Genomic DNA, 23,759 nt, shown 5'->3' with positions numbered 1-23,759 from the left:
AGCCTAATGCAGCTATGGGAAACTTGTGGCACTCAAGATATTCTTGGACTGAGCTCTCATTGGTCCCATCCAGCACGGTGAATGGGGATGGAACTGAGAGTCCAGCAATGACAACTGCAGGACCACATTCCTCACCCCACCCCAGTCTAACTCGTTCCCTGTCTTGCTAAAAAAGCAAAAAAATATATTTGAATAAACAATGGCTTAGCTCTGCACGCAGACCAGGCCTCTGATTTCTTTCCCTCAGCAAGTAAAGAGACTTCTGCCCAGGCAAGCCTTTGCCATGTAAGTTGGTCATCTGCTGCTGAAGGGTGTTTTGGTGCTGCCACTTTTCTGCTAGTCCTGTATTTTCAATGAATATGGTTTTAATTTAGACTTGGTTATTAATCTGTATCTGTTAGCTTTCTTGAGCACTCTTCAGAAAAGCAGAATATACATTCAATGAATAAATAAAAAGTTTATTCATTTTGTAGTAATTTTTGCTCAGGGAAGCCTTTGCATGACTTGAATTCTCATCTTAAAATGTGATTCCGGCTGATCCAAGCACAGGTTACTTTTCTTTCTATGTAAGGAACCCAAAGCTGCTCCCAGGCATAAAGAAAAGTTAGCAAGAACGGGGTACTATGCAATTGCAACTGCCTATTCCCACACTTAAGGTTGGGGGGCGGGGGAAGCCGTAATCACAAAAATTACTTCCAGGCTTATCCAGGCTCAAGCCCATTCAGGCTGGTGGCCCACCATGTGGAGGTGGGCGCAACCAGAGCCATGGAAAGTCCCAAATGGCTTGCCTGTGTGAACATATATGTGATCCAGCCCTGAGGACTTGACCCAGCTTTCTCACTCTGACCCAAAATGGACCTGGTGCTGCTCCCTCAAAACATGGGAGCGTTGGCAGTGGGGGGTGTTAAGTAAATGGCACCTGCAGGGCCTCCCAATCCATAAGAGCTATGCCCTTGCCACCCCCACCCCCCGCCCCAATACGGATGAGGACCAAAGGAAAGACAAAGAAACCTCCCATGCTGTAGTTACTATCTAGGTCAAGGATGCTATTTACTTTTAAAAGAACTGCCTCATAATTACTAAGTTTAGAAAGTAACCTGCGCATACCTAGCATGGCAGGAAACATGTGCTCTGTAGATTTACTGAAAAATCACCGTCTGAAACAGAGAGCTCTGCCCACACGCCCTTCTTTAGAGAAGTCGAAAGACAAAGGACCTTGCCTTCCCTGGCTCTACCCTTCAGTGGTTGGTGGGGTTCGAAAAACGTCCACACAGCGCAACTGCATGGCAAAGGACACCTGAGAGACGGCGATTCAAAGTGAAGCATGCCTTTATGTGCTCTGTCACGGGGTTCTAAACAGCTCCGAAATCTCTGGCTCAGAAGACCATGCTCTGGCACAATCTTCCTTAGTCTGAGGCTGTCCAGACGGGGTGGGCTGCAGCCCGCTCTCCTCTGGACACGGCTGGGGAAGGCTGCTCCGACGCTGCAATGTCACGGCCTGAAACCCCGCCGTGTTCCTCCCAGCCACCCCATTCCTGCGATGTATCAGAATCCAGAGACCAACCTTCTGCATGGTGCAGCACAAGGAATACCGACTCTTCTGAGATGATGTACTTGTGCAGAGCCACCATGTTGGGCACGCAGCGGGGGATGATGGTCTTTCTCTTCCTGCAGTACTCGCTACTCTTCCTGAGACCCTGACAGAGAACAAAAAGGTCAGTTGTACCCTCAGTTGCCTTTGGAGCATGCTGTGCTCTGTGCTTATCAACCAAACTAATCTATCCGAGTTACTCCAGGCTTCAGAGAAACCACTCATCTGCTGCTCTATGCCCCTCGGTCCCCCGAGGCCCTGCTGATGGCATCTGGCGCATATCCAGAGAACAGAAGATGGCACAAAGCTGCCATTAAAATCAATTACATGGGTCAATGTTTTCATTAGAATCCTCACAAACCAAGTCATCAGGATGACATGCGGTTATTTTCCTGTGACCTTTTTTATGTTTAAAGAAATCTCATTTTCAGGGTGCTGTGCTTTAAGTTTTAAAGTACATCGCAGATTGTTAACTCCAGCCACATTCTGCAGGGCTGGGCAAGACATTTCTGTTGGACTGAGGGGAAGATGGAGTGGTGACACCCTTTGTTCCCCAAAGAGGTTATGATTTCCAAAGTGGTGCACACACAGTCAGGCTCGCTCTCTCTCTCTCTCTCTCTCTCACACACACACACAGAATTATGAGGAAAGCACTGATGCTGGTAACATGCAAATAAAATGTGTTTCCATGCAGTAAGGTCATAACCAGACCTTACAAAAGACAAGCCGAAAACAAGCCTGTGTCCTTCTCCTTCCTGACAATGCCCAACAAAACGAACATGCCCAAGATGACATTGCTATGCTACAAGTGTTCCTGGCCACGCTCCACTTCATTTGTTGACCTCGCACTGCATATTTTGCTTTATTGAACGTTATCAGGAGAGAAAGAGCTGTCAGGCTGCCGGGGGGGGGGGGGGGGGCAAGGGCTTCCCATTCTTGGCAGCTGCCACACATCTCTTAGAACATTTTACTTATCGCAGTACTAGGCTCCACAGGAAAAGACACCACCCTCATCCCACCTGTTGGCTGGTAGACTAAAGTCTTTTTACCAGAGAGCAACTGGCAGTTAAAATACCATTTTCATCCAAAGGGACAAGGGGGACCAAGACCCCTTACCTTTTGCGACACCCTGCCTTGTCTCCTGGTTTTAGAGGGGTATGGGGGAGACATGATAATGAAGAGTCAGGGGCTGGTGCTTGTCAAGTTAAGGAAGCCCTCCACCATCACATTTCCCCATGTAATTCTAGCTCTGGAACAACAAGTATATTTGGTCCAGAATCATGAGCCTGCACAAGAGGTACAGAAAGATCGAAAGCACTGGAGGGCCATGGGAATGAGCACATGGCCCTCACCTTTCTACTCCTGGCTTTACCCCACGTTGACCAGAAAAGCCTGAGGAGAGATTATATGTCTATTTGGCCTAACCTCATTACAGTTCTCTGCAAGATGGGGAGCCTTGTGCAGTCAGAGATCTGAAATTGCATTCAGCCAAACATCTCTTCAGACCTTTCCAGCCAACACAGCAAGGCTGGGGGGGGGGGATGCACACATCTCCATGCCCACCCATACATTCAGTTTTATAAGGTCTGCACGATGCTACAGGATGGGCCCGTTCTCATCAGAATGAAAGGCAGATTTTCCCATTCTCCTTGGTTCCATCCTTTGCCACTCTGGTAATGCTTCATTCATGAAATCACCCTGCAAGGGTGGATTCATGAGCAGCGTCTGAGGTGAGCTAGGAGCTGGCAACTGCAAAGCATGGGACAAAGCCAGCATCCATGACCAAAGAGCAAGTCAGAAGTGAAAGACACATGAAGAAGCAGGCTCAAGAAGCAAGACAGAAATAAGGCCCAAAGAACAATCATGGATGCAGGAACATCTTGCAGCTCAGGAAGATCAGTTTGCTCCAGAACCTGGCATTCCTTCACCAAGAAACTACTGCCTATGTTTCAGTGACTCACTAGACTAGGATGCCCTCTGCTGATCTCAGCTGCATCTGACAATGGGCCAATTACTCCACAGAGTTACTCCACACAGCAATGCCACACAGCATTGCCACCAGTCTCCGAGGGACCTCGCGTAATTGCTTCTCCCCACTGGGGCAGGGATTACCAAGGGAGGACAGCCATATAATTGCTTCTGTCCTGTTGTTTCCTTTGCACAGCCATTACCAGAATGACATGGGATTTGCCACATGGAAGCAACAACGATGCTCCTTCAGCAAGGTAGGAAAGGTTGCCGGGTCTTACTCTATTTCTTCAAAACTGTAACATGACCAGGAGCAGCAACACACCTATCTTCTACCAGTTCTGGGAACCAGCGAAGAAACTTTTACTTTACAGGCGTTTTCCTGATGGGAATAGTTCAGCAAGAAAGATCTCAAATACGCCACACAGTATCAACAGAGATGCCCATTCGTCATTTGACCTACCGTTGGCGCAGCATAAGAAACTCTTGACCAACCACGCTTGCTAACACTGAATCTTAGCAATGTCACCACTTAAACTTTCCACCAACTCTGTAGACTGAACTCTGCGGACTGTGGGAGGATGGATGGTGGAGGATATTATTATATTATATTATATTATATTATTGGAAAAAATAACAACTTACCTTCAATATAAATGTCTGCTGTGTTCGAGTATCCATTACAAGTAAAACCTGAAAGAAACAATTAAACACCATGCATTTAATCTTTCTGAACATGTGCCTGATCAACCATTATGACTTCTTCCCTAGAGGTGCAAGCTCCTGGTAAAAGAGATCCCATGACAGTGGTAATATAAGCAGTAATGGATTGCTTGTTTACAAAGATACTTGGACTATAGTGTTTCGTTAATCAATGCCTTAGGCTTAGACTGATCTATTCAAAAGAGGTCCCATGGATAGATGTGCAAGTCTTTAAAAAATAAAAATGTTTTTTTACTGCGGCCTTGCCCAACACAGAACCACCCCCCACCCCCACCCCAAATGAGCTGGACTAAAACTGCAGCCAACAGTCCAACACACCTGAAGGATGCCGGATGGGAGCAGGCTGCAGTGACAGACAGGATGAATAGCAGACCCCTCTTCAGGAAGGCGTTTTCCGCTGCTTTTCTGCACAGAAGGGGATGCCTTGTCTAAGTTGGTGCCTCTCTCCCTTTTTAGGTGAGGCACAAGACATGTTTTCCTCAGAACTGTTTGATTCATATTGAAGATATTGTTCAATTTGTACCATAGATTCAATAGATTAACTCACTGACAAATTGTGCAGAATTACCCAGCGAAAGGGGATTTTGTTTTAACTGTACAATAGACCTTAAAAAGCCAAAGTATGCACATACCCTTAGGGTTCTGGTTTCTCCACGGCTCTGATGTGCAGACTGAATATGAAACATGGCGTGGCAACAACCACGGCCTTCTGGTACCCTTCCCCACCTCATAGACAACTCCTGAACACCAGTGGTGAGAAGGTGATGTAGCAACTCAGACAGTGATGTAGTCACCAACTCAGACAGCTATATAGGGGAGTTAGATACCCTCATGGAGGAAAAAGCTATGAATGGCTAACAGCTGCAATGGATATATATTAGCTCTAGTATTACAGGCAGTATGTTGATGGAAACATAAGCAGGAAGCAACTAAGTCAGAGAGTATGGGCTTGTTTCTTTTTAGTGTGTAATAAAGAGCCAGTTTTCCATAGCAGAAGAACAATATAACCCACACAGACCAAAACAATCATAAAAGAAATCTTATCTGTTGTGTGAACCAGACCGTTCTTGAGGCTTTCAGTAGAGTGAGACCAGTTCAAATTCATGGAAACGGAGCACTCTTGGCATGTTGCATGATGGGAAGTGCAGGGCCATTACTGGCCATTCTGCCCTCCATGTATCAGAAGGGATGTTCTAAAGCAGGATGGCTGCTCTACATATGAAGTCTTGCCACATGATTTATAACCTTACTGAATCAAGACTCTAGATGGTAGAAGATGTCTTCCCATTTCAGGCTTGGAAGGGGGTTTGCTGAGTAACAGGGATGAAAATGAAGGGGTGGGTCCTGCACTTTGGAAGCAGTTCAACATAAGCTTAACCCAGTTCTAATATCTTGGCTTAACTCACCGCAGAACAGTTATGAGTGGCTAAATGTGATGTGGCAGACAAACCTAATCATAGTTCAGATTTCCTGAATATCCATAACAAGCTCAGCTCAAGGAAACTCCCCCAGAACATAGGAATTGCTTGTTTAATGCTAATGATCTCCAAGCATAAAAACTTAGAAGTAATTGGAACATTCAGAAACTTATCTGATCACCAACCAAGATAATTTTTCCAAAGTTATTGTGCTTATGGGCATAGAACTCATTTGGAGCACCATCCATAGACATGTGTGGAAATTTAGAGAATATACTGAGAAAGACACAACCATTAGTTGCAAGACCAGGGAAATAAATCTAAGCATGTTTTCAAAAGTGTTGATTTTATGCTACTAGATCTGTAAGTTTGCAATCAAGATTTTGCAAATCAAAGCTCTTTAAAAACAGACTAAGAACTGATGGGATGAATCATGGCAAGAAAATTGAGTTGTGGTCCCTCTGCTTAGTCACAAGGCATTGGGGTGTGGGGGAAGACATGCCAAATTAAAATAGATAAAAACAGTTAAAAAGTGATGCATCAGTTTTCCCAGGGACTTTATCTCCTCGACCAAGTTTGTTTGTAGCGAGCTAACATTCACATTGAGGCAATAAATACAAGAACATATGTGATTTTTTTTTAAATGTGCCCTTTGACTGTCAATTTCTCCCAAACAGGTGTTGGTTAAATGATTATAAATTGGCCCCTGGATACACCTCTTCAACTGAGCCGTACAGGACTGGAGATAATATAATTAGAGTAAAAACATCAGGCCGGTGAATGCTTTCCATCTGCTTGGCAATAATGTTTAGTTAACAATAGTCTTTAAAAAGAAGCACCTTCAACTTCCCTTCTTAAAGTTATTTATAGGGCCATTCTTAACACCCCAGCACTCTTGCTAACAAGAGCTTTAGCCACTTGGAAATTATTAGCCATACGGCTAATTCCAAAAAAGAAATGTCTGCACACAACATCTGCAGCTCTCCAAATTTACATGAAGCAACCTCATTTTAGAGTCATTTCTTAATGAATAGGCCTACAACTCTGGATTAATATTATCATTGCATACACAAATATCATAAGAAGCCAAGCATTTTTTAAAATAAAAAATACCAACTCTAGGCTAATCAGTACTGAAGCCATCAGCATAAAGGACAGAATAATAGCTTCTTTAACCCTCAAAAGTGCTGGATCATTTGTAGGCTAGAACACACCAATTTAACAACACTGCTCATGGCTTTGCTCACCTTTCTAAAGACAAAAATCTAATTTGGACTAATTTGATATGATCGTCTTCCCAATCAAAAGCACCCAACACAGACTTTCATTTCAGGATAAAACAACTGCTGTAACCAAGCCGTCATGAAATAATTACCTTTGATAACATATCATTATTGGGACGAATACAATTAAAAGAAAGCTCCTGTTAATTCCTCATATTTGCTCATCTGCGCCCAGCTAGTGTATGGCTAGAGCTTACTCTTCTGATTGTCTAAGCGATAGTAGGCAATAAGTTGACCACGAGCCACGTACAAACTTTGGGACCGTTTTTTGCAGCTTCCCCTCAATCACTGTGAGCGACCTTGAGTGCACCCCATTCTTCATATTCTTGTCGACTGTGGAGATACCATTTTTGCTGGACTTTGCCAACTTATGGCTGGAAACCATTTCTATGTAGTACGTCAGTGCCGTAGTTATGACATAGGGAATGCCCTTGCCTAAAGATGGGTGAGAAACTGCTTTCAATTCATTTTTATAAGAACTTACCAGCATTTGCATAGTTCTCCAAATTTAGTTTGAAAAAGGATGTGCCATTGTGCAAACTGAATGTGGGGAAAACTGAAATTGAATGATTTGCCCATTCAGGGCCAGGGCTTTGAGTGCTTAACTTTTAAGGGCCAGCATTTCCAATCCTGCGATAGAGTATTAGAGTAGAAAAGGAGTTGCTACTTCTTTTTTATGACAGAATTCTTATCCTTAACAACTATATGAAAGGCAGGTACATTTTTCCCTTCACTGGAATAGCTGCACCTATTGAATTTGGCCTAGTCAGATGGGTGAGAATTTGGTTTCAGTTTGCTTTTAATAAAAATTGGCCAAAATTTTCAAATATCAGATTCAAGATGGAAAGAACTTGCTGTCTAAACGTTCAAATGTAAGAGAAAGCAAAGCAGACAGATTTATCCATTCGTACCCTGGACACAGAAAACAAGTGAAAGAAGTCCCTGCAGAAGAACCAGAGGCATGTCCCTGAGCTGAGGGCATTGTCACTCTTCTCTTATTTCGTTGCAGTTAGTCTTCACACATAAGCGTATGCTTCTTGTCTGGGCCTCCCTTTGCACTGATTTTATGCAAGTCATTTATTCTCTGTTACAGAAACAGGCAGACTTGCATAGCCATTGGCCAGCAACAGTGGGGAAGCAGCCTTTCTTGACCACTAGCCATGCTAGCTGGGGCTGCTGGTGATAGTTATAGTCTAAAACATCTCAAGGATATCACATGGGGAAGGCCACAGCTCAGCGTAACCTATATTATACATGACAAATCCATAATTACACTCTCATGGATTATTCAGATTATTTTATGCAGTGCCCCTCTGATCTAAGTTACTCAAGTTTTATCCTGCCCTTTCTCCAAGAAACTCAAGTCAGTAGACTTCATCATCTCTTTATCCTTGCAACCATTATGAGAGAGAGATTAAGCTGAAAGATAGCAATTGGTCTAAAGTGAGCTGAATGAGAACTGAAGCCAGGACTAAGTCCAGCACTGCAATTAACACTTGTCCTCCCATCATCTGCAAGGATTAGTTTCCTCTCACTACACAACTTACTCCCAGCCATCCTTGAAGACAAGCTTTTCTTGAATTGGGAACCTCATCAAGCTGCGGCTGTTGCTGCCACTGCCACCACAGATACACTCAAGGCAGTTTGGTATGGCACAAACAAAGCACGGCATCCAAAGACAAACCTGATGGGACATTCAGCTTCCAGAATTCTAAAGCAGCACAACAACCTCATGCTCTGGTCAGCTGCTAGGTTTCCTCGAAATAAGCGAGAGGGGAGGGGCATCCCTAAGCACCCATCCTGTGAGGAAGCCTGCGGGCAAGTTCTATTCTCACAGAGGCCAGCTCCTGAACTCAGATGTCCCCAGGTTGGCAAATAAGGGGCCATTTGCATTCCTCAAATGACTGGATTAGGCTCTGGGAGCTCTGACTACCCTAGTTTATTTTCAAATGATGTGTCAGCCTTAAACAGTAGCTTCCACCAATTTTCTTTTCTTTTTTCATTCCCCCTCCTCCTCATCATCCTCAGCAAGCAACTGGATTCTTTAGAATATGAAGATCGTGCTAAAGAAATACAACTGGAAAAACCAAGTCAGGACCTTCAAAGAAGTCTTTGTGCTTTGACAGTAGTTTCAGTCTCCTAGTATAAATGCTCCTGAGAATTAGGATTAATTATTATGAATGGAACAGCATGGGAGCATTTAGAATAAGTAAGACGGGAGGAACATGTTATTTTTGAAGGAGGATCGAGCAGTAAAAATATTAATAAATCCTATATTTTTTAATCTCCAATGCTCCAAATTTGATATTGATTCTAATGTTACTATTCAAAAAGATAAATGCTGAATAGAATTCATGTGGATGTGAACATCAAAACACATTCTTGCATGGAATTCAGTGATGTTTACTCTAGAGTAAGCATTACATTGGATGGTAGCCTTGCTTCCATATAAAGGAGTTTAGACACAAGATCATGGTGGATGTCCAAATTATTCCTGTCCATCACACTCCCAGAAGGGAGTGAATGAGATCCAGCAGTAGATTTTACAAAAAGCAAGGATTATAAATATAAATAAGAGCATTTAAAAAAAAGAAAAAAGACAGAAAACTGGAGAAAGAAAAAAGAAGATGGGGAGGGGTGAAGCTGGTAAATAACTACTGTTTAGCCTAAAGAAAAGAGTTGATTTTAGAAACCTTTAAACACACAGAAATTAGCAACTGTTTCAGTATGCTAATTTTTTTAATTAAACGATACTTCTGCAGCAAGAGCTCTTTCATATGCACTGCTGACTCTTCATCAAAAGCAAAGTTTCCAACTTAACACCAGCGTAGCTGGTGGCAGCCTGAAGGGTTACCATCTGCTGCCACCCCAAGTCACGGTGGCCACCTTCAGAACATACGCATCAAAGCGCCAAGATGAGAGACGGAAGGAATGCTGCAGAAGTCGGCAGAAGGGGAGTCACAGGCCCAGAGGCGGGCACCAGGCAAACCACCAGAAACAGGGAATATGGAGAGCCATTAGTCACCTTCTTCAGCTCCCTGCCAAGGTCGCAGGAGACACAACCGGAGGAACCAAGAGCCAGGAATAAAATGCATCCGTCTCCAACGGCTGTTAAAGTAAACAGAGTCATCCCACCACCTCGGACAATTGCTCCAGCCCTCTGTGTATTCTCACAATGCAAGTTTTGATTCTGACCTCCTCACCCACTTGAAATGAGACATGGCTGTCGCTGGTTTTAAAGAAGCCGGTCCTCCTTTTTGCTGGCAGCTACAGACGTTGTCTGACTAGGGAGAACAGCCTTCTGCTGAAGCAAACAAAGAACAACTATTTTGAGGGAGCAAGAGCGCGTACTACAGGGGCTTAAGATGGGTTTGTGGTGGGGCTGCCCATGCCCCCCTTTATGTGCTCATTTAAAGCACTTTTAAGCAGCTGCTTAGTCAAAAAGGCTTATATACATGACTGTCCCTGGCCATTTTAGTATTTTTAATAGAGATGGTCTTGTCCCCCACACCAAGAATGTAGGCTGAGGAAATGGTAAAGTGGGCCCCTGAAATGGCATCACATACACGTGAATAAGAATTTCCACTCCACAGAGTTTTATTTATTATATTTACATCCTGCTTTATTTCTTTCCAAGGAATTCAAGGCAGCTTACATAATTCTCCTCTTCCTCCTCCTCCTATTTTTATCCTCACAATAACCCTGTAAGGTAGGTTGGGCTGAGAGTCTGTGACTGCCTCCATGGCCCTCCAGGCATCTTTTCTGGCAGCTTTTAATTTGACTGGTGTGTTGGGGTAGGTGTGTTTAACCCATTCTCCCTGTGCCATTTCCCTAGTCCTAGTGCCCCACATTCCATAAAGTGCTGCTATGGAGGAAGAATACAGTAATTTGTTTTCCCAGTGGAACCTCAAAAGCTGTCAATCTTTGCAGAGCGCTAAGGATCTTCAACAAAGACCTGACACTACATTTACCCAATTATGCTTCCTAAGATTTTCCGGGCAAAGCCAGGGCAAATGTTCATTTGTAGTTAGAGCTACTCTACAACAGCCTTTCCCAGTCTGGGACCCCCAAACATATAAGACTGCTAATTCCCAGATCACATGTCTACACCAGGAATGCCCAGTTTATCCTTGGGAACATATTCTAATAATAATAATTCACTGGACATACATTTTGTCACACAAACTGGACTTCTTGTGGTCATACCTGTCTAAATATTCCATCATAAATCAAAGACAGATTTAATATAAAACAAAGACTGCTTCTCTTTCTCGCTTACTATTTCAAAATCACTCCCTCTCTTTAACGACCCGTAGATTAATACATACTAGGGCCACAAGGAGCAACATAAAATTTGTTCCTCCTGGGGCAACAACTTGGCCATTACTAACTTAGACCACCTGCTTGATAACGGCAAACATCCTCACAAGCTGGCTGTACTTTCTTCCATTCTCTCTCCCTCCCTCACTCTCTACTTTCCAACTGAGGATAAAAGAGCGAACACACAAGCCTGGCAAGGCCTTCTGTGTTTGCAGATCTTGTGTTCTTTTTCTTTATTTGCAAGGCTGGCCTAGCAGGCAGTGACTGTTGCCTTCAAGCCACTGACTGCCAGCATCTCATCGCCGGAGCAGCTGAAGTAGCCTTGCTCTGTCCCGGTACTTCATAAATATTTCTGGGTTGCATTCCAGCAATGGATGAATCCCATACATGGCCGCACCCCAAGACTTACAGCTATCTGCACCATCCTTCCTGGTGAAGGATTAGGAGGTTAAGTAGTTCCTGGACCATCCCATCGTCTTACAGATTTACACAGTATACACAGCTGAAAGCTATCGTCGGCTGGTCAAATTGCTTTTGCAGCCAAGGCTATTTAATAAATATGCAAAGAAAGAAACACCAGACCAGATCAGATCCTTATAAGTAGATGTAAGCAGATGAAAGGAAAAGACATTGACTTACAAGCCTGACCTAGTGCTACTGAAGGAAATGGAACTAAATTGACTCAGATCTGAAGTAGCAAGACTACTGAAAGGGTTCCGTGTGTTGCAAGTTTAATGCATCAGAATCACAATATAAAAAGATGTTCTTAGTTACCCTGGAAAGCCCCTGTTTATTGTATGACAGCACTCAGCTGCCATTTTTATTTAAATTGTGGCATACTGTTGTTAGACTATGATTTCATGGTACTTATTTATATTGGTATTATTGTGCCAATTATGGTTTATATTTTTTGTTTAATTATAGAGGTCTGTATCTGTGTGTGCAAGTCACTGCTAAACTTTTTGAAGGTTTAAGAGAAGTATAAATTTAACAATAATTATAGTGATTTTAAAACTTATATCCTGATTTCTTCTGAAAGAACTGAGGTATACCTCCAGAGCCTCAGATATACCCCATGCTAGTGAGGCAACTCCAGATATGCCTAACTGATAAGAGGAGCCGGCCCACTCCTTCCCATCACATCACCAGCAAAGTCCTGGTCTGACAGGGGGACATCAGTGATTCCAGCCACCAAACCAATACCACAGGCCAACCCTTTCAGAGCCCCTGCTGTGCAACAACCAGCTCCAATATCTGAAGATTTCAGAATCTGTCACTTTTCTTCAATATTTCTGAAAGAGACTGGGTGGGGGTATTACCAACACCTAAAGGGTATGTGAGTGTGTCGATATGTAGGGGTTTTGCTTTGAATGAGACATGGTGTATAAATTTAACAAATGTCATATATTCTGCAGGTCAGGCCTGCTCAACAGAAGAGTCACATAATGGTAAATGTCATGTCTGACAGTCTCAAGCAGGCATCCACAGGCGGCAGCGGCAGATGGAGATCAGCAAGCAGGTGCCTGCAGGGGGCACCCACAGCAACAAGCCACAAAATAGATTTGAAGAGCCTCATTCGGCTCCCAAGCCTCAGTTTGGCCACCCCTGCTATATAGATTATAACTACACAAGCTCACCCAGCAGGTTTTATCTAGTATTAGCCTTACTTGCAGCTTGGCTACCTATGCAAATACTTGTAGTGTACCTGGTATGTTTACATATGTCTATATGTACTTTCTTTTACCAGGTCTAAGAAATGCTATTGCAAGAACTGTTATAATCTTGTAAGGCAGACTAACATGGTTACCCTGAGAGAGTCGCTTGTCTAATGCTGCCCCTACAAGAGACCTTGAAGATATTGAAATATGAACCAGGGATTTCCAGCATATGCTCGGGTAATTTACAGCTCTCTACAGAGTATTTAGAACAGGGCTCAGCAAAGTCAGTGGATCCAGGGGCCATTTTCATTCCATTTATTTTTATCCCTTGACTGCCTCCCCAGTAGATTGAACCCCCCATGGGTGACAAAAACAAGCAGAAGGTTAAAAAATAACAGTGCAAGACAAATACTGTCCCAAGTAACAGAATGTCCAAGGGGTAAAAATTACCTCGCTTGCAAGATGATTTTGGCCCTTTTGGAACTCAATAACAGAGGGGCACCCAAGCTTTTTGAACCCATGGGCGCTTTTGGGAATCTGAGAAATTACTGTGTACAGCACCACAAAATGCCTACTCAGTGGACTGTCACTTTGGCATCTACCTGTCCTGTTTGGCAATGTCCGGTAGCCCTTTGTTTTGAGGAGGAGGTTATTACAAAGGTAAATTTTGTAAAGGAACAGTCTTTAATATCCACTGACATAAATGCTCCATTAAATCATTTACCTGCTTCATGGATTTTTTTTTAAATGAAAGGGAAAATTGATTACCTGTGACCTTTGATGGCTAAAAGACTCATATGACAAATTTTTATTTATTTATTTATTTGGGAAACTTGTAAGCCGCCCCATTCTCATAAGCCTCGGGGTGGCTTCCAACAAATAAATAACAATACATAAATATAAAAATTGGACACATCCAGGCAATAAATAAAACCAATAAATAAATTAACAATTAATTAAAATAACATTTAAATAAAAAGGTCTTGGCCTGGCGCCGAAAAACAAATAACGACAGTGCCAGGCGGACCTCTCTGGGAAGCGCATTCCATAAATGGGGCGCTACTGCAGAGAAGGCCCTCCTCCGGGTACTTACCCTCCTAATAACTTTCATGGAGGGTTCCGAAGAAGGGCCTCTGCCGTCGATCTTAAAGGGCGGAAGGGCAAGTATGGACGCAGGTGCTCCTTTAGACACCCAGGTCCCAAACCATTTAGGGCTTTATAGGTAATCACCAGCACCTTGAACTGGGCCCAGACTTCAATGAGGAGCCAGTGAAGCTGACGAAGGACTGGGGTTATATGAGAACAACACCCAGTCCCCGTCAGCAACCTGGCAGCTCTGTTTTGCACCATCTGAAGTATCCGGACCATCTTCAAGGGCAGCCCCATGTAGAACACATTATAGAAATCTAATTCAAATTTGGAAGAATAAACTCATACAATGCAATAGAACAAAGACAAGACAGGGCTGTCAATACACAACTGAGTGACATATAGATGCCATCTTCTAATGGATACTTATTTGAATATTTGGTTTGCATTTGTTCAAGCTTATATATAATTGGTAGAAAGCTACATGCATTTCATAAAAATCCATCTACTTATTTTAAAACATGGATGACATTTTAACAAATTAAAACAAATCTGGGGTGCCTATGGGCATCATGTTGGGGGTGTCACTGGAGTGGATCCCTGTCATAGCAACTAAACTGTCCCCAGAGGTTTGGGTGCTCTATAGCAGTGGTTTCCAATCAAGTGTCCACGGACCAGCACCATCCATGGGAGATTCCCTGCCAGTCTGTGGCGGGACCACATCCCACTTGCCACAGACCAGCACACAGTGGCTGGCTGTGCTCCACCACCTCTTCCCCCGTTGGCATCATGTTCGCGGGGGTGGTGGCGGGGGAGTGCCAGTACCACTGGGGGGACTTGGGAAGGGAGATACAGCTCGGTGGGAGCCAACTGGGAGCCACACCATGCCGATTTCTGTATTTTGTTCTTTTGTTTTGGCATTTTTTGTTGCTCAGTTTTTGCTTGGTTTGGAGAATTTTCATTTTTTGTTACTGTGTTTGGAAACTAACACACAGAATACTGTATTATGTGTACGCTACTTTTTATTTCTGCCTCAGTGATCCTTAAGGTGGTTTTCCTGTTTTCGCTGGTTTCCAGCTGTGGAAAGCTGAAAACCACTGCTCTGGTGGAGCTCAAGATGCCACTTTGTCTGCAGTTTTTTAAGAGAAAGGTTTTGGGGGCTCAGTATTAAACAGCCACTTTAAATAGCAGCTTCTTTTTTGTCTCTGAATTCAGCTTACAGGAGCCACATCTGGGTTATTATTGTTTGCTCACAACAAAAAGGAACACATCCAGGGATCTAGATGCATCTTGTCCAAGCTGATGGGAAAAGCACAACTGTCTTCCCAGTTCTTTCCCCTACACTTTTAACTGGAACAGGAGCAGGAGAAGAACAGAGGGGAAGCACGTGTTTCAAGTCCTACACCAACATCATGAAACATGTACATTTCTTTTCCAAATTACCTTGCCTTCCCACCAAGGTTTGAGAGACTTTGCAGTCTTTCTTCAAGCTCAGCATCAGCTTGTCTACACTTGTGAGGAGTAAATTTGCCTCCTGTCACTAGAAAACTTTATTTGTGCATTTAATGGGGAAAGCTATGTCCTGCCATGCTGCTTCTACACAGAAACATTCAAGCCATTAACAGCTTAAAGCAAAGACAAATTCAAACAAACGAAAAAAACCCCCCAAAACAATAGGCATACTAAAAAAAGAAAAAAGAAACAGAAAAAGAAAGAATTCAAAACATTAAAAAAGAGAGCCAGACCCAGCAGTTCAGATATCACACAGGTATCAAGGGACATAAAAACTTCAGCTCCTGAACAAGTCTCTTGCTGGCCAAATACGGTGTCAGGAGCCAGGCAAAACCAAGGCAAGTTGGGCCTCCCTAGGTACAGCCACTGAAAATTCTCTCCTTGTCCCGGACAGATTTGAATGTACATCAGGAAATAGGCTTAGAATACTGAAAGCTGCATACATGCAAGGCTGGACCCAGAGCCATGCCTGCCAAAGGGGAGCTAGAGGAAGCTAACCACTGAAAAGCTTCTTGAATATGAATGGGCTATGGCACGTGCTGATGGGAAAAGCGGAGGATTCCCCAAATTAAGCAGAGCTTCCTTCAGCTAGGAAATCAGCTTCTGCCAGTCCCCTTCAACACAGTTCCTCTGGATCCAACCCACCATCTCACTCGAGGCCTCCTTTGATTTACAGGCTTCCACAGACATTCTTCCAAATGATTCCCATGACAGCTCCGAGATGAAAAGGGTTGCACAAAGCAGACATTAGTCTGAATCTAGCGGGCTGTCCGAAAAGAGCTCCAACCTCAAGTTTTGCCATATGCATGCCATCGGTATTAAACGTTTCTACAGAACGAAATGCTACATCAGAGGAATGGCTTCTGAACCTTGTTCCAGGTGGTCACCTCCCCTCTGGCTGGCCAACGAAAGAAGCTCAATCCATTGAGTCGGAGACAGAGGGAGGTGGCCCAACACCATGTTGGCTGTTCTATCACGGCACAGTTTCATCCCTCAAGAATGGAACATCAACCCAGTTGGGCCAAATAGTTTGGGCAGCATAGCATACTGCTCAGGTAAAATGATACAAAATACTTCCTCATGTTTAATGTAACTCTACTGAAAAAAGACAGCAGAGAAGGTGAGGAAAGCACAAGCCAGGAATTTTCAAGTTCAGGGCTTTCACACAAGCTGCGGCCAAACCCAACCCAAGTCCCAGCAAGAATACAATATGCATACTGAAGAACTGCTCCAGTATTTGCACTGACTTTTGAGTAGTGAAGCTAGGAATGTCACCTTTTCTGTGGGACAGACTGCACAATTTTCCACCTCACATTGTTTCAAAGTGTACTATACACTTCGCTAGTACACAGTAAGCAGGGCACTGGGTGGGGGCATTTAAAACCAGGGCCCATCTCACTGAAAGGTACCAAACATATGCCTTATGCTTTAGCTCAAATATATTTTGCATGACCTTACATGAATTGCTTAGATAAAAGCCTTTTTTCTCCTCCTACTTTTGTTATTTTAAAGTGCAGATGCATTTGAGTCATTTTCCTCCTTTGTTTCATATCCTTAAGATCTGCAGCTTCAAAGGCAGAATGTCAGCATGCAGTCGATTTATGACTGAACTCTTGAAGAGACACTGAAGAATTACCTTGTCAATCACCCCAAGGACTCTAAAGGCCTTCAGTTCCTCGGCAGGGCTCCTTAGGTTCCAAGAGGGCCTTGAACTTAGTGATCCTGGAGGCTAATGGAAGATATCAAAGATTACAACATCAATCAGGGTGGTACTTGAAGGAAGACTGCCTGCTGGAGCAAATGCCAGGCTGAAGGAAACTAAATTTATCATAAATCAGAGAGAGGGGAGATGAAAGAAGTTTACTGTTTGTCCTTAATGCAAAAAAAAAATGGGGGGAAAGAAGAAGGAGGAAAAAAGAAAAGAAAAAAGAAGTTGATAGTAAATAAATTGCAGGGACACTGAAAATGGAAATTTAGCAAAAAAAGAATATTAATATTTAAAAATATATTCATGGTTTAGATAGCTTCCCAGCACTTTGTGCTTGCCATGAAAACTCAGAAACCTTGCTAAAAAGCCCATTCAGACCCCTTTCTTGGAATTTGATGGGAGAGAAATAAAAGTAGAGTTGTGAACTTTGGGGAAACCCCCCTCAATTTGATGCCCTCAAGAAGTGTTGGAGTGCAACAAGTCCCATCAACTGTAACCAGCTTGGGCCTCTGCTGGCTACAAATAATGGAATTTGTGCATAGCTTCACATATCTGGAGGGCACCAGCTTGGGGAAGGCTGTTATATATGCTTATTAGCCACACACACACAAAGAGGAAAGGGACTCCCCAAATAGCTACAATGCTGTTGCTTTTGCTCTGCATGAAAACAGAACTGCTGTGCAGGAAGGATGTCTGGGGAACAGACTGCACAGCACCTCTGCTACGAGGGCTAGGACCAGCACCCCAGCTATGCTCTTGGAAAGCATGTGATGTTCCCCACATGAAAGTCACATATGGACAGGGCCCCTGAAGTCACAGAATGTGTGACACATGAAGCAGGGCGGGGAGAGGATTGGGAAGGCAAAGGGACTAAAAGCAGAAGTGAATGCATCTCTCTCCTCTGACCCCCATGCAAAGCTTTCTTTTGCACTGACGAGGCAAGAGAAAATTTTGCAAGTTCGGTGATTTAAAATCTACTTTAAATTTGAAAGGTTGTGGCTTAGTTCAGAAGCAGTAAATAGTGATAAAATGAACATCAGAGCAAAAGAGTCTTTTTCACTGAGGAAGTCAAAGCCAGTTCTTGAAACCAAGCTCTGGCAGCCAATGGACCTGACTCAAACTTGGAATCATTACGTAACATTAAGAAGACAGGGTGCAATTAATAGATGCTCCACATTTTATTCAAGCAACTGGCAGACACATTAAAGGTGTTGCTAGAACTACTTTTATACTATTGTGGTAGCAGTGGTGGTCGTGGTGGATCTTCTTCTGCACACATTCCATTTGCCATAAGAACGGGTGTTGTTTTGCTCCTTTTCAGTAATAGTGTTCCTACTGAGGTTTATTTTTGAATTAAAAATGTGGCAATCAAAATGAACTTGCCTTACAATATGGCAAGATCACGAGAAAAAAAAACAAATACACTGGGTGTGTTTAATGTACCATGCTTCAACCAGGGGAATAAAAGCATACCTAAATATGCCCTTCCCATTGCCAGCAATAGGAGGCAGCGATCGATTGATTGATTGATTGATTGATTGACTGATTGATCTGATCCATCCAGAAGAAAACTATGGGAAATTCCCAGCTTCCTCTTGATTTTCTGTTGTTCTGGCAACAGCCACCAGGGCATAGGAAAGAATGAAGCATGCTGATTTTAAAAGTACTCTGGCAAACCCATAGAATTGCTCTCTTCGTGACAATCCTATGAGCCCTTAGGCAGAATCTATGGGGCCATGGGATGCACCACATTCCCATATCCAAGGTTGGAAACAGAACCCTGACACTGGAGCAGGGGATCCATACTGGATTCCACCCACCAAATGTTCCCTCCAACCAGCATGGAAGGAACTACACCGACTGCTTTTCCATGGATGGTGATGATTTCATTTCTGTACTGACCGAAGGCTCAAGCTCTCTGGGCAGCTTACAACTCTCCATAAAAGGAAGGCAATACAATACAATAAAACTATCCTGAAATCAAAGGAACTTAAAACCAATGTTAAAATGCAGTACAACTATATATTAATCTACAATTAACCAGACCACAGGAGGAAAACAAATCTCAACAAGTCCTCCGATATTTCAGTGAGGACTTCAGCTGAAGAAGAGGTTTCTTTTTCCATTTGTTTTTTCTCTCCATTTAAAAAAATATCTCAAAACAACAACAAAGGTAATTGCCATTCAGTTAGGCAGATTATTTTTTCCTCTATTCACAGCAAGTCACTGCCTTCAACTATTCTTAGGATTGTTCAAAGTAAGATGAAAGACTCATTTGCCCTTTTTTGTCCTTCTGTGATACAAATGTAGACAGACAGGAAGTTTGGAACTTTTAACATTTGTTACACGAGAGCAGTCATTGACAATCACACACAGTTTTGTGAGATTGCAGCAGAAGACATCTCAGCTAAGAACATAAAGGTCCTCAGGGATCTTTTTTTAAATTGTTGTGGCTGAGGAAGGGCAGAGCCAAGATTTATTTAAGAGCATCTAAGGCATGAATTCCAAGCCCGGGCAAAACAACTGCAGTTCCATAAGCATTTTGCTATTGCTGTGCGCTGAAAGAAGTTCTATGTAAAAGATCCCACCAAAGATGGAATTCGGAGCTTCTTACACTTCAGCGAGGATCACCAAGGGGCCTTTTATTACACCCCCAAGCCTGAGAGTCTTGATCTGGGTCAGGCCTGAAGTCTGCATGGCCAAAAAGAGAATCCATTTATTAAAGTGGATCCTTTTTTGGCAATGAAAATGACAGGAGCCAATCTAGATTGGGGGTCCCATACTGGCAATCTGCAAAAAACAAACAAAACAGAAGCAAGCACTCCCACCCTGAAACAAGGTCACCTAAACTTTGGCCCCCATGAATGACTAGCCAAGGTGTGGGATGGGGCTTTTTGAGCGGCAGCACCTGCCCTATTTAAGTTCAAACTCAGAAAAATCTGTCCAGCAACTTTGCTGTTTCTTCCCCCTTAACAACAAATGTTAAGCCACAAACAATTATGCTACTGCTGGACTATTGATCTTAGCTTGTGTGTTTATTTTAATTTTTTTAATTACCATTAATGATTTTTAACATGGCATTTGTCCTTCCTAAATGAAAAATCATTGAAGAAATACAATTATTCCTCATGAGCCAAAGATGACAAAAAGGCAGTCCTCCCTTCCCCGCTTCTGCCGTGCTTTGTGCCCTATTTTCATATATTTGTTTATCAGGCGCAATACATTCCACTTCCATTAATCATAAGGAGATGCAAGCAACTGTGAAGGGCACACACACATGTGCACACACGTACACACCTATTCAACCCAAGAAAGCACAAATTGTTTTGGAATAAAATAAACAGAACGTACGCCAGTGGTAGAACTCTCTTCTGCTGAGGGTCTGCAATAGAGGCTGGAAATTTTTTCAGCTCTCATCAGATATTCTGAAGTCTTCCTCTTCACTGCTTCACGGCGAGTTGGGCTTGACTCCCCTGTTTGTCAAAAGGGAACACTGTCACAAACCTGATGCCCTTCCACAAGTGGCTTTTGGGGGTGGGGTCTTCCTACAGTTGCAACTTGAGTTGGTGGTTTCCTGGTGGCATATGGATTTATTAGAAGCTTATCAGGAGCTCCTCAATGGCAACCTTCCCAGAGGTCTCCCCATCCAAAACCTATCGACGTGCAGATGCAGAGAAAGACAAGATGTATTTCAAGAGGCACTCTCGGGTCATATGGGGCAACGGCAAAAGCTGGCCAGTGCCCCAAGTGAACTAATTATCACTCAAGAACAGTCTTCCCCAGCCTACAACCCCCAACATCTGTGACCATTGGCCATGCTGGCTGGGGCTCATGAGGGCTAAAGCCCAACACATCTGGAAGGCTGCAGGTCATAGAATGTTACTCTCAAATATGACCCAGAATCCCCTGCTGCATAAAATGGAAGACACTTGGTAAATCAGCAAGTAAGACAGTACAGAGAATGTTACCTGAAAGTTTCATAATAGTTCATTCAAATCATGGAAACTGATAACCCATAAACCATAGCAATTCACCCTTTTTTCTCAATACTAACAAACGTTTGTACCAATGGGAAAGCATTTCCCAATGAAAATTGTCAATGGAGCTTGAGGCTGCTCCAGGAGTAATTACCCATGGTTTCTCCAGCATAGGTGCTCAGGTGTCTTATATTCTCAAGCAAAGGTGGGAAGACTTGCTACAGGCCCTAGAAGAACATTGCTGCATGGTGTCCTGCCTTTCATTGAACAATCATCCTACTAGAAGCCTGTAGCCACCTTGGCTTCCCTCACTTCAGCTGAAGCCCAGAAAAAGCATCATAATGCAATTCCTCCCATTTGGCATTTGCAGATGAGGAGACACAGGCAGCCTGGGGTGCTGCAGAGTAATGGAGAAATGTGCAATTGAAAAATTTTTAAAGCAGAACCCAGGCCACCTAGCAGTAGTTAGATAGCCTCAAAACTGCCACCAAAATAAATTCAAATAAATTTTAAAACACCCTGATAATGAGGCAGATAAAGTAAAGCCCCTTTATAGGGGAAGAAAACTTCCCAGATATTGGAGGACAGTTCTTCACATTAATTTCACATCCTCTTGGGAACTGGACACAACACTGTCCCTCTCAGCCTGCATTGTGAGGATGCAAAATAGAAAAAAAGAAAGAGCTGTGTTTGTAAATTTCTCCTTCCACTACAGAAATTTGGTGAAATTATAATCCCAGACCTGACTTCTCTCCCACAAAAAGGGAGCAGAATTTTCAGAATTTTGCTATTTTCATACAGCTTTAGTATGTACATTACAATGAATATCCAAACTCTGGTGAATGACAATATTTGCATGCAATGCCAATCCCCAATTAACTTCATAGATTTTGCCCTATGTTTGTCTGCATTCTCAAGATTCACTACATTTTGGGCATTCTCTTTACCATCTATAAAAAAACCCAGGCATAATAGAGGGCACAATCCAGATTTCTGTAACCCTCCAAAGCCAGGGGCTTAGAGGCATCCTATGGAGGTTAGGAAGAGCATGGAGGTGAAAGTCACCTCTGTACTCTTCCTACCCTATAAAGCTCTTGGGTGGTTGATTTTGGGCATCTAAGTGTGACACTTTGAAGCAGGGGTGAGGTAGGCAGAGGCGCCACTGGGATACCTTGCTTCTTGGCAGTAGGTGTTTCCTCCCCTCCCACCTCAGAATACTCCGCAAGACCCTCTTGTGACCACAGAGAAGCAGCCAGTTGTGAGGCAGGTAGGGAGGAACGATTCAAACACACAGCCCCCTCTCCGAGGCCAGAGCAATTTCTAGGAAACCAAAAAATCCTATAGCCATTTAGAGTCTATCTAAGAGCCATGGAATTGCTCTGCCTGTACCTCATTTAACATCAACATTTTGCATGTGTTGTTTTTGAGATATGAATTATCCAAAATTAAAGCCAAAGAGGAGAATATCTTGTCTCTCCTTAACTGGAACAGAATACAGATACCTGCTGCTTATAATCACGCATTTTCGAGTTTGTAAGAAACAATGGACAGAACATGTCCTTCCAAAAACCTTTGGTTCTATCACTACCTAAACATGAACAGACAAAGAAAGAGCTAAGGATACTGAATTTTAAAAATTCAGATCTCCAGCATATATCTTGAGATATTCAGCATGGTACTTGCAGTTCTGTAATATTTTTAAACACACTCTGAGATATTTAACAGTTGCAAGTTCTTTTAAGAAACACGCACGTAGGATCTAAGTGTTCACTGCATTAAAGTTTGTAATTATTCTTTACAGCAAGATCATGCAAGGTCATCCCTCCTCAAACAAAATATTCATTTTCTATTTAGATGTTTTCCTAGATACCAGCAGATATTTGTGTTTCATTTGATAAAGATCAAAGTTTTTCACCTAAATCAGTCAGATTAAACCAAAAGAAACAGCAATGCTGTTTTTAATTTTTTTAAAAAAAACTACCCTCTTCTGAAGAAAGATATAAAAAGTGTGGTAATGCTGATGACAGAGACCTTCAAATAAAAAACCCTTCGAGATTCCACCCCCTCTCCCTCTCTCTCCATTTGCTATACAGCAGCTGTGCCTCGCACAAATTCACATGAATGAAAATATTTAGGGCGAGAAACCACCCCCTTAGCTTGTTTTCCATATGACTTTCCTGTAATTATTTTGTAAACTGTTCGCACAACAATATATAAAAACATCTGCAAAAACAGGTAATTAATGTGTCAAGCTAAACTAATGCATTTTTATGGTGGCCATGCTTCGTCAACTGTAATTATAACTCTTTTTAAGCAAATGATGATGTGTTTGTTGCAATGTGAAAGTGGTTATTTTAGATGCTCTGTTCACCGTTACTGCAAACAGAATATTAAAAAAGAAAAGGGGGGGACTACACAGCGACTGCACAACACATGCAGGCTCCTAGCCATTTCTAGCCATTTGCTTCCTCCATTGCAAACTGTCTGGTATGTGAAAGAATTAACAGGTCTT

At 42.9% G+C, this 23,759-nt stretch overlaps 1 protein-coding gene across 7 annotated transcripts in view; it reads right to left on the bottom strand.

Moving 5' to 3' along the window:
• The window catches only part of RPS6KC1 (ribosomal protein S6 kinase C1), a 112,529-nt gene that overhangs the window by 33,737 nt on the left and 55,033 nt on the right, over positions 1–23,759 (bottom strand). For 5 of the 7 annotated variants that reach the window (XM_044424124.1, XM_044424528.1, XM_044424608.1 and 2 more), the window contains 4 exons: positions 20,622–20,743; positions 17,199–17,291; positions 4,205–4,252; positions 1,565–1,697 (listed from right to left, as the gene is read on the bottom strand). In XM_044424124.1, coding sequence (XP_044280059.1) covers positions 1,565–1,697; positions 4,205–4,252; positions 17,199–17,291; positions 20,622–20,743 — 396 coding nt within the window. Of the gene's footprint in view, positions 1–1,564; positions 1,698–4,204; positions 4,253–4,600; positions 6,491–17,198; positions 17,292–20,621; positions 20,744–23,759 lie in introns of those variants that run through there. The other 2 variants (XM_044424206.1, XM_044424454.1) reach the window with 2 other exon arrangements.

Source organism: Varanus komodoensis, unplaced genomic scaffold (assembly GCF_004798865.1).
Source record: "Varanus komodoensis strain SLA01 unplaced genomic scaffold, ASM479886v1 scaffold1, whole genome shotgun sequence".
Classification (NCBI taxonomy): Eukaryota; Metazoa; Chordata; class Lepidosauria; order Squamata; family Varanidae; genus Varanus; species Varanus komodoensis.
Note: the sequence above shows the minus strand (reverse complement) of the source record. Positions and strands in the feature narration are given on the sequence as shown.